This window comes from Humulus lupulus, chromosome 2 (assembly GCF_963169125.1).
Source record: "Humulus lupulus chromosome 2, drHumLupu1.1, whole genome shotgun sequence".
Taxonomy (NCBI): Eukaryota; Viridiplantae; Streptophyta; class Magnoliopsida; order Rosales; family Cannabaceae; genus Humulus; species Humulus lupulus.
In genome coordinates this window covers 144951156-144963167 of record NC_084794.1, presented here as the reverse complement: position 1 = coordinate 144963167, position 12012 = coordinate 144951156, and the positions used below count along the sequence as shown (strand labels likewise).

At 40.5% G+C, this 12012-nt stretch overlaps 2 protein-coding genes across 2 annotated transcripts; one reads left to right on the top strand and one right to left on the bottom strand.

Moving 5' to 3' along the window:
• Positions 1-7664: 7664 nt before the first annotated feature.
• On the bottom strand, positions 7665-8108 carry LOC133814817 (uncharacterized). The gene has a single exon (XM_062247730.1). The coding sequence runs from the start codon at positions 8106-8108 to the stop codon at positions 7665-7667; it is 444 nt and encodes a 147-aa protein (XP_062103714.1).
• Positions 8109-9470: 1362 nt separating this feature from the next.
• On the top strand, positions 9471-11206 carry LOC133814816 (zinc finger BED domain-containing protein RICESLEEPER 2-like). Its single transcript, XM_062247729.1, has 3 exons — positions 9471-9626; positions 10221-10742; positions 10835-11206. Exons 1-3 carry the CDS (start codon positions 9471-9473, stop codon positions 11204-11206), a joined length of 1050 nt encoding a protein of 349 aa, XP_062103713.1.
• The last annotated feature ends 806 nt before the right edge of the window (positions 11207-12012 follow it).

The following is a 12012-nucleotide window of genomic DNA, read 5'->3' as shown; positions in this document are numbered from 1 at the left end:
TCTAATAAAATAAAATAAGATAATCAAACTTTTAAATTCAAATAATTTAAAAATTAATTAATTAAAAGATATTTTTTAATGACTTAGGAATTAGGGTTTTGGGCACAAAGATGGTGCCCTAGGGCCGACGGCACAAGGAGCCAAGGGCTCGGGTGGGGTGGCTGGTTGGCGTGAAAAGGCTCGGCCAAAGGCCTGGCGCACGAGCCTGGCAGGCAGGTGTGCGCGCTGGGAGCCGCGGGGCTGGGGCTACATCTGGTGCGTGACTGTAGGAAGCTCGAGCCAAGTGCGTGCGCGTGGGTGAGTAGGGGCTTAGACCGTGTGCCTCTTACGTGCATGGCTTGGATTCCTCCTAATCTTTGTGTACATATTTTTTAAATAAATTTACAAAAATCCTATGTCCTTTATGGCTTACACAAGATCTAGAAAAACAATAAAATTCATAATCCAATAGCACCATATAATTAATGATTCATCATTCAACCATACATTCATCCATTCAATATACACATCAACATACATATAAAATATCTAAGAAACCCACACAGTATTTAATATATATATATGTATAGACTGCTTTGGTACCAATTGTTGGTATTAAATTATCAAATCAAAGGTACGCAGTAGAATATATGGACCCATTCTAATAAATATTAATAACAGCCAGGATCATACACATATATAAATATTAAATAACATACAAATAGATCGGGGATTACCTCTTGTAGCCTATCAAGTGTCCTTGAGTCTTTTTGTATAAATCAACGATCTTCCTATCCAGTGTTCTGAGATCTCTCACACCTTGATCTTCCAGACCAATCCTCAAACACACAAGGACGTGTGTGGGCACGTAGGATTCAAAAGGTTGATTTATGTGACTCCCTAGATGTACTCAACACATGAGATCTAGAGAGTTTTGATAGAGAGAAGGTTTAGAATAGTTTTTAGGTTTAGAGAAAACTATCGCTTTAGAAAGAGAGTCTGTATTTTTATTATTCAAAATAATAATTCAAGCATTTTCTAAAAGTTACATTCTATCAGACTTATAAAGATATTTAATCTAATTAAATAATATTTATTTAATTAAAATATAATTCAAATTAAAAACTAATTAGATATTTTCATTTAATTATTTATTTAAATCATTTTTTAAAAAGAATAATTAAATAACTGATTAAACAAACTTATTTGAAATTCAAAATTCAAATCACAGGGATAAAAATCTCTCATGTTAGGTGCCACATACTATACTATATAGTGTGTGTCGCCCAGTCCTATTAGGGTTGCCCTAATTTTCTCATTAGTTTATTTAATCAACTTTCAAGACAAGATATTGATCTCATAAATATCAGTTAATTCAAAATTAACTTCATCTGAAAATATTAGTTTTAAATTAAATAAATAAATATCATATTATAAATAAGATATTTATTATTCTCTCACTTTATATTAATCCATACAAGATTAATATTAATTTTAACTTATATTTTTTTCAAAATAAAAACTATATAGTTAAATAATTAATTAATTCATAATTAATCAATTACCCATAATTATCAAATAATTATTTCCTTGCCCTGAAAAATTAATTCATTTGTAATTTAGTCATTTCTCTTTACAAATCTTTCCTTTAACATCCTTACCCTTGACAATGTAGGACAGAGGTGATTTGGGGACCATGGACATATAATACGAAGCTCCAATAAATCAGATTATCAATTAAAATCTTTAATATAATAATCTTATTTATTAATTCCATGATTATTCCACTATACATATGGAATTGCACTCTAAGTATTTATGGAATTATATTTACAGAGTTTTCTCTAGTAGTTCATTGATATAATCAATATATGTAGTTCTGTGGTTTGTTAATTAGAGATGGTCAAAATTACCATTTTACCCTTCTAATTACCTCTTGATCCTTAAGTACTAAGAGACCTTTAACGAGTTAATAAAAAGATCCAATAAACATAAACAAGAGTTCATGAATACTAAGGATTTAGACTGATCTACAAATGATCACCTATAATGACAATAATTAAATCTTTACGTCAAACGACAAGTTTATAAAGATAATTAATTGTCATCGGTCCTGTCATATGAAATCTCTATTATATACAACACATTTACTAAGATATCTATCTACATTAGTAATCTGAATCTAGATTACTTGCATCTCGTATGCTTAACAAACTGTACTAGTAACCGTTCATTAAAGATTCCTTACTTTAATATGTTACTGACTATTTTATTCATTATATATGATCTTAATTCTCTCGTACTAATACAAGATCATATTCTCATGAATGAATAGGGAATTTTCTTAATATTATTATATAATTAATTCAAACAATAATTATAACATTCAAATATAATAAAATTGTACTTTTATTTAAAAACAATAAAATGGCTTTACATGCTTTTAGGGCATTAATCCTAACAATCGGTTCTCGTGGCTTGGCAGCTGTGCAGAGAGAGATATTATAACACTCTCTTGCTTCCTTTTATTCTCCTTTTATGCTGGCTATCCCCCAGGAGTTGGAAATTTAACAGACATGTGATATATTGAGTTCACCGCTTTTAATTCTCTCAAGGAGGGTCTCCCTAATGCCTCATTGAAAGCCGAAGCGCAATCTACTACAACAAAGTTCGTCATGACAGTGGTTTGTCTGGGTTTCTCCCCCATGGTGAGTGCTAACTCGATGGCTCCTAAAGGCCGTATCAGATCCCCAGTGAATCCATATAAGGGGGTATGGCAGGGTTTTAAGTTCCTGACTACCAAGCCCATCTTCTCCAATGCGGGGTGATATATGATATCTATGGAACTACCATTGCCCACGAGGACTCGATGCACTCTCATATTGGCCAGTTTGACAGTCAACATCAGGGGGTCGCTGTGGGGGAAATGCACCCCTCATGCTTCTTTCTCTGTGAAGGTTGTCGTATCATTTTCCCCCTTAAAGTTCTTTGGGGGTCGCTGCTCCAGGCTCAATGTGCACGGGGGTGGACTTCGTCTTGCTTCCCTGGCATATCTATCTCATCCCTTCCTCGACTCTCCTCTGAATCTTGGACCTCCGAACACCGTTGTTACTTCTCCCTGCACTTCTGGGGCTCACTCTCGAGCCTGTAGATAGGGCTCGCTCTCGAGCCTGCATATAGGATGGTTGATCTTTTGGTCCTGGGTTTTCCCCTCTGACATACCTGCCTAAGTGCCCTACATATGAGTTCCTTGATTTCTACTTTCAAGTGGGTACATTCCGCCGTGGTGTGGCCAATATCCTTGTGGTTCTGGCAATACTTACTGGGGTGCCATTTAGATCGGTATCCCTTCATCTGTAGGGGTCTTTTCAAGGGCACCTTATTTTCGTTTGTGAGGAAGATATGTTCCCTGATATTTGTTAGGCTTGTGTAAAATGTGTATGGCGCTTGCGTGCGTTCACCTCCACGTTCGTGCTTTCTCTGGTAGTCGTCCATTGGCCCTTCATACACTATTTTCTTCTTTGTACCATTTGAGCCTTCATGGGTCGAGGGCTTGAAAATGGGTTCACTTTTTCCTACCTTTAGGTTTTCATGGCCATCCTCGACACGAATGTACTTTTGTGCTCTTTCATAAAAGTCATCTAAGTCAGTAAACTCTCTTTTGTGCATATTATCCCATAACTTACTGCCTGGGTGCACTCCAGCCGTGATTGCCATCTTGAGTTCTCCTCAGGTCAGGCTTCCTACCTTAGCCGGCGCCATGTTGAACCTATGGATATAGCTCTTCAGGCTTTCACCTTCGCCTTGCTTTATGTTAGCGAGGCTAGTACCTGGCATGGTGTAATCACGCACTGCATGGTGCTGCTGGAGAAATTCGTCAGAAAATTGTTGGCATGACCTGATGGACCCTGGCCTATGTCTCTTGAACCACTTGTATGCAGGTCCCTTCAACGTGACAGCGAAGCAGTGGCATCTGGCTCTGCTATTAATTCCCCTTAACTTCAATAAGTCATCAAACGCATCAAGATGGTACTTTGGATCCGTATCTCCCTCGTAAGGGGTCATGTGGGGCTCTTTGAAGTTGGTTGGGAGCCGCACGGCTTGGATTTCTCTAGTGAAGGGAGATTCATAATCAAACTCATTGTTGACAGCGTGCCCCCCAGACTCGGTGATTATCTTGCTCCGTAGGCTCCTCATCTGGGTGTCAAAGTCTTGTCTCCTTTTGTTCAAGGAGTCTCTCAAGTCGGATGGGTTGGGCTTTCCTTTCCTTTTGTCTTCCAAGGGAGCCATAGGAGGTGTGTCCTCTCGTCCAACCTTCTCTTATTGAGCTCCTCTCTTAGGTGAGAGGGAGCCCCCTTAGAGGTGACTTCGGCTTCGTTTATATGACCAGCGTCATCCTTCCCCCTTTGCTCTCGGGGGTACTTCGCTGGCCTTGGACCTTCATGGTGCTTTGTCTGGGGAGTGTTGCTAGTGGAAAGTCGGGTCCTCCCGTCGTCCATGGGGATGGTGGTTTCTCCTTTCTCATGTTCCTTCCCCTTATGCCTAGGAAGGGGCATGCTCGACTTCCCTTGCAGAAGGTCATTCAACACCTCCTACATGTTCTATGGTGTGGTTTCCAACCTTTTATTCTTTTTGTGTAACTCGCGTATCTCATCCTCATAGAAGCAAGTCCTTGAGCTAGAACTCACAGAGTGTATTCATGGACTCTTGCCCGGCCTGTGCGTAGAGGGACTTGGATCCCAATGGTTGGAGAATAAAGCAGTCAATGGTTGAGGAGAAGGTGCCTACCTGGGCCACCCATAGGGGCGACTGAAGGTTCTAGAGGGTTTGCATTAGGTGGAACAGCCAGGGGTGACGCCTCCTTTTCCTCTTCAGGGACTGGATGTTCCTTCGACACCTCCATCCTTAGGTGGTAGAGGGTTTCTCCTAGAGGCCCTTAGTTGGTCTCCGTCCAGGTGGATCTCCACGTCTTGTGATTCCCATAGGCGTCTAGAACACCTTGGCATTTCTTCTTATCGAAATTGATGGAAGAACAGTGACTTGATGCTTGTTCTTCCCACAGACGGTGCCAAACTGTTGACAGTGAGAACTTGTCCACGATATAGAATCAGAAAACTCAAAGTGTATTGTAAAAACTATGTAGAAAGAAGATAGAAAGAACTTGAAGGAGAAAGATGCAGAAACACAATGGAGGAATAATCGTATATTCCTTAATTTTCCGAGCATACAAAGAATTTTCCAACCCCTTAGTCTAAGGGGTGGAAGTCTATTTATAGCTGGGCTCTAATGGCCCCCGATACATGGTGGTCCCAGGGGACAAGAATGTACGCAAGTACATTGTCAGGGTAATGGTGCAGATTGTTGTGGTGTCGACTCTAGTACATGATCGGGGGTCCTTAGGTAGTGCCTCCAATCTTTGTACGGGTTTGTACCACCACTACTTGTCGGACACGGATGTCAGGGTCATGCCTCTGTCCTCCTTAGGGTTGTACACCTCGTACTCATATATGTACCTTGTACCTGATGGTCCTTCTTATATGTCCAAGACACATCATTTCTCCAAGCTTTCTCCCACTTTGCTAAGTGTGAGAAAGCTTGCAAGTTACTAGAAGTAACATGCTTAGTCACCTTCACCAATCTTGGCTTAATATTCAATAATGAGGGGGTCTCCACTAGTGTTCCTAGTGCATATACATGAGATTTCATATGTACACACCGCGAGGAACCAAGGTGGGTGTGTGCCTCATTGGTGACATCTACTTCAGGTGAAAAATAGGGCCTCTTCAACAAAGCACGAGTCAAGGGATTCCACCTGAAGCCCTTGTCATTTAGTATCCTCCGTATGTGGGTAACGAGAGGAGTTCTAGTGTGAGGCTTTGGGTTTAGTACGCGCGGTGCCTCGCATAGGGAGGCGGGTGGCACCTCGGCATAGTTCGGATATGGCGAGGCGTACATGGGTGGCAGGTCATCAGGGCCCTCGTGTAGCGAGGCCATTCACGAGGATTTACACGGGCGATGGGTTGCCAGGGCCCTTGCATAACGAGGCTATTCATGCGGCGTACATGGGTGGCAGGTCATCAGGGCCCTTGCGTAGCAAGGCCATTCACGAGGCTTTACACAGGCGATGGGTTGCCAAGGCCCTCGCATAGCGAGGCCATTCACGAGGCCTTATGTGAATGAGGACTCCATATTGCATGTTCGAAAATGTGACAAGTGTCAGAGATTTGCAAAAATCCCCCGAGCAGCCCCAAACGAACTAACACAGATGTAAAGTCCATGGCCCTTTGCCATTTGGGGGATCAACCTTATTGGTCAGTTGCCAAAAGGAAAGGGGGGAGTACAGTATGAAGTAGTAGCAGTGGATTACTTTACCAAATGGACGGAGGCCGAGCCGCTGGCAACAATCACTTCCAAGAAAGTATTGGACTTTGTGGTAAAGAATACAATTTGTAGGTTTGGTCTACCCCACAAAATAGTGTCTGACAATGGCACACAATTTGACAACCAGTTATTTACTGATTTCTGCACTAAACACGACATCACAAAAAGCTTCTCAGTAATCTCACACCACAAGCAAATGGACAGGTAGAAGCAGTTAACAAGACTCTCAAAGACACTCTAAAGAGGCTAAGCAAAACTGGCCTGAGAAATTGCCTGAGGTACCCAAGTCATACAGGACTACCGAGCGAACAGCTACTGGAGACACCCACTTTACACTTACATACGGGTATGAAGCGATGCTACCCGTAGAGGTGACTCCACCGTCTCACAGGCGCACGACATACGACCAGGATGGTAATCACCAGCTGTTAGCTGAATCCTTGGACCTAATTGAAGAAAGATGCGAAAAGTCCAACGTACGCTTGGTCGCCCATCAGCAAAAAGTTGCTCGGTACTTCAATTCTAGAGTTAGGGAACAGAAATTTGATGTAGGAAACCTAGTCTTACAAAGAATATTCCCAGAAACTCGGGATGCTTCGGCAGGAGTACTAGGCCCCAACTAGGAAGGACATTACGAGGTTACAGAGATAGTACCACCTGGCACGTACAAGCTAGCACGATATGACCAAGATCTCCAGTTAGTACCTATCCCTCGTTATTGGAATAGGGAACAACTAAGGAATTACTACCAATAAAGATCACTTTTAAGTGATCGTTGACTGGCCGGTACAGGCACGAACTGCCCATACCACCGACCAGCTCAATTTAGCTATATCAATTATGCACAAGCACGATTTGCCCATTTATTGTAATAATTAATATTTATGAATGTAAGCTATGATTGTAGTGATGCAGCTTGTATGGTTAATTTTTAACCAATAAGACACGATTTTTGTCCATTTTTACAAGCCTTACTTTTACAATGATTATCTTGCTAACTAGTGATTTATTTCACAGATTTTTGGTAGTGTATGAAACCTTTATAGGTTTTGGCAAACCCAAGTGGTCCCGAACAGGTTATTATGAGCAACTTTGGTCAGTTAGCAAGTGATCAAGAGGATAACCCAAGAGTTATGAATCCTACTCGGTCATTTGGGGGGCACCATAGTCATACATGGACAAGCTGAGGAAAAATCGCGTAATTAAAAGGACTTAGAAACATTAATTTTTATTAATGTTAAAGTGCTTGCGCGTTGCTCGATATGTACCAAGAAAAAAATAGAGTCGTATAGCTCCAAACAGAGTTACGCAGCTCCAAATAGAGCCGCATAGCTCCATATATAGCCGTATAGCTCCATATAGAGCCGTATAGCTCCAAACAGAGTCGCACATCTCCAAATAGAGCTGTATAGCTCCAAATAGAACTGCATAGCTCCAAACAGAGCTGCACAGCTCCAAATAGAGCCGTATAGCTCCATATAGAGCCATATAGCTCCAAACAGAATCGCGTAGCTCCAAATAGAGTCGTATAGCTCCAAATAGAGATGCATAGCTCCAAACAGAGCCGCACAGCTCCAAATAGAGCCGTATAGCTCTAAACAGAGCCGCACAGGTCCAAATAGAGTTGTATAGCTCCAAATAGAGCCATACAAATCCAAACAGAGCCGCACAGCTCCAAACAAAGCTGCATAGCTCCAAAACTGCTCTGATTTATAGACAAGGAAGATACCCACTCTTCTACTAGGCATTAATGGAACCGCCCATTCTGCAGTCCCCTCAACTGCTGCAGGCACGTCCCTCCAGTCACGTCTCCAAAACTGCCGCACACGTTAGCCCACTCTTCGATGATTGCACAATTGTAGGTATAGTTATTAAGAGAAGCCATCAAGATAGTTTATGGTATCAAAAAGAGGCGGGAAAGAGTGAAAAGTCATTACTTGGAAACTAGAAGAAACACAAAGGCAATTAACTATACCAGATGATATGCCGCGTAGCAAGGAGCATATACCCCTAACCAGGCTGGACGGGATGGTCCCCAGAAGAAAGTTTCCATGCTACTTAGCACCATTGCAAACTTGGGGAGCAAATGTTATCCCAAAAATTGGCATATCTGACGTTGCACTAAACTTGGACATGTGGAGCAGACTGCACAGACCCCCCGGCAAGTTGGTCGGTGTATACCTGCAAGGTATACGACAAGTTTTTGCTTGACATACTATCTCCAGAGGTTTAGCTACTCGACAGGACCACCATAAAACTTGCTGGTCAGTATGACAAGCAGACTGGTCAGAATACACTTAACAATTGAATAACAATCACTACTCGGTACGCTTGCTAGGATAGCAGTTGGTCGGTATGACAAACAGACATACCTGCTCGGATGAAAGTAGTTACACTCACCGTTAACAGTCCGCAGAAATCGCCCAACCACCCGCAAAGAGTGCCTAACAGCCCTAAAGACTCGGTCAAATCTCCTAACAAATAGGACAACAACCACCTGCGAGAAGAGAGGGATATTTTCCCATAAGATATGCTCATATGCAACCCTGGGGCGAGAGAAATAGGATAAATACAAACTTTCCACCATGGTGGAGAGGGGATCTTGAGCCTACCGACCAGCACTGGGAATATACCTACCAGCCAGCACTAGAAACATACCGAGCAGCCTGGCTTGGTACTTAGCAGCGATTCTGCCATACTGTATGGTCTTTTACACATAGAAATCCACTTGTAATCCCTTGTGATCTTGTGTAAACCTTCAAGGTTAATACAAATCTAAGAGGATGTAGGTCATTACCAATCTTTGGGGCTGAACCTCTATAAATCCTGGTGTTCTTTATTATTTATTGCTCGTTACTATTAGGTTCTTGGTTTATTTATGGTTCATTGATTGTCTGAATGGCTCTCTAATTAATTGTTTGACTATGCGTTAGTTGACTAAAAAACCAATCAACAATAGGCTTGTGTGCTGCTCTGTTGTAGTGGATTATAGGCTTGTGTGCTGCTCTCTTCTAATGGATTATAAGCTTGTGTGCTGCTCTGCTTTAGTGGATTATAGGCTAATAGTTTTTCTTAAATATGTTGTATTAGGTAATATGTTGTATTAGGTAATGAATATTGATGAGGTAGATGAAACTCTTCCTATGATAGATGATCAAGATCAACCACCTCTCACTCAGACTGAAAACCCTACTCCTCCTATACCTACTGAAAAGGGTAAAAAACTAGGGCTAGAAAGAGGGGAAGACCTCCCATCCCTAGTTCTAGTACTGGGAAAACAAAGGGAAAAGGGTCTTCCATTTGGGATCATTTTACTAACGAAGATTCTCATTCACCCCCGACAGATCCTAACGAAGAGCCTCCTCCCCAAGTGTATATGTAATTATTGTGAGTCTGACTTCTTGTGTGACACTAGAAAACATTGGACTAGTAATTTGTGGAACCATTTTAAGGAAGTATGCGAGCTAAGTCTGTTTAAGATTGATGAGCAGAAATAAAAGACTTTAAGCTTTCAGCATGTAAAGGGAGGGAAAGAGGGGGAAACAAGCTTAATAGCGGTAGCTTATAACAAAGAAGCTTGTAGGGTAGCCCTCACACAATATATTGTGTTGGATGAGTTACCATTTATACATCTTGAGGGTGAAGGGTTCAAAATAATTGTCGAAACACTCCAACCTAGGTTTAAGATCTATTCTCGAATGACTGTTGCTAGGGATGAATTGAAGTTATATAAGGAGGAGAAGGTGACATTGAAAAATATTTTGAGTCGTGAGAGGATATCGATTACTACCAATACTCGGAGTTCCATTCAAAATTTGAATTACATGGTCATCAGTGCTCATTGGATTGATAATGCTTAGGAGTATCCAAAAAGAGTTATCACTTTTTGCCAAGTGGTAGATCATAAAGGGGAAACCATTGGCAATGAGATCGAGTTATGTCTTTTAGAATGGGGCATCTCTAAGTTGTTTACCATTATAGTAGACAATGCTTCCTCCAATGATGTTTCCATTAGATACTTGAAGAGGAAGTTCAAGGAGAAAGAGAATGGACTAATTTTGGATGGAAAATTTTTACATATGAGGTGTTGCGCTCATGCAGTGAACCTAATTATCATTGAAGGGTTGAAGGAAAAATATGGGTCAATTGCAGTAATTAGAAATGTTGTGAGGTTCGTCAGGTCTTCTCCTTCTAGGCAAAAGTTTTTTAAGGAGCGTGCGATGGAGGAAATGATTGAATGTAAATGGCTTTTGTGTTTAGATGTCCCAACAAGGTGGAACCCCACATATCTAATGCTCAATTGTGCAATGAAATTTCAGAAGGCATTTGACAGGATGCAATCAGATGCTAATTATATGAAATATTTTGATGAGGTTGACAAAGTTGGAAAACCAAAGGAGGGGCCCCCACTAATGTTTATTGGGATAATGCTCTAGTGTTTTTGTTTGAGACTTTTTACGAAATAACATTAAAGTTTAGTGGATCTACTTATGTTAATGCTAATAAGTACTTCATTGAGATCTACAATATGCAACATGAGTTGTATGACTTAGCAGTTGACGGTGATGAGAACGAGTTATTGAGGACAATGACAACAAGCATGAAACTAAAGTATGACAAGTATTGGGGAAAGATTGATAATTGTAATGAAAGACTTCTAATTGTCTTGGTCCTTGACCCAAGATACAAGCTTGAGTATCTTAGTCATTACTTTAGTGCTACTTATAATGAGATGACGTGCAAAGAGATGGTGAAAAGGGTAGAGCAAACAATACGAGCAATGTTTTATCAATATAATGAGACAACATCAAGTCTTCATCCATCGACATCTATGACTCAGCTATAGTCTCAGTCTATTGTTAGTGCTTTATCCACGTTCATCATGCCTATTAGTGGTCGACCTAATGCCAAGAAGTCACGTAATTTACATGATGATTTTGTGGCACGGAGATTGGAGAAGGATGATGGAATGACAAAAAATGAGGTTGATAAATATTTGGAAGATGAACCTGAGCGACCAAATGAGAATTTTAATGTTTTAGGATGGTGGGCTAGTAGTGGGTTCAAGTACAAGATCTTATCACTCATGGCTCGTGATGTGTTAGCTATAGCGATTACCACCGTTGTTTCTGTTAGGAAAAATTAGATTGCCTCAATGGAAATAGGTAAGAATATTACAACTCTATGCAATAATATTACAAATAAATATTGATTGATTAACTAAAGTTACAACTCTATAATTGAAAATTACAAATAAACAAAGAAAATGAAGAAAAAGAGAATAGTGAGAATACAACTCTAAGCAAAAGATTACAAGTAAAATAAAGGTGTTTGAAACAAAAGAAAAGATTACAACTCTTAAACAAAATATACAAGTAAATAGAACAAGAGAATAAGAAGAAAAACAATAGAATAAAATGAAGAACAGAAATACAAGTAAACTCTCACTTACACAACCTAAGTGAAGAGGGTTGGGGATCACCAACTTGAACAAGGTTTAAAACCTTTGTCCAAAAACTTATTTCCCCCTAACTCAAGCACTAAAGGATCTCTCACAGATATTGGAAATGCCTTCTGGAATTATCAAGCCTCAAGGTGTTTCTAGCCAAGTGCTCTAATGGATAGAAATGTTGTGTCTTTCAAGTGAGTTAT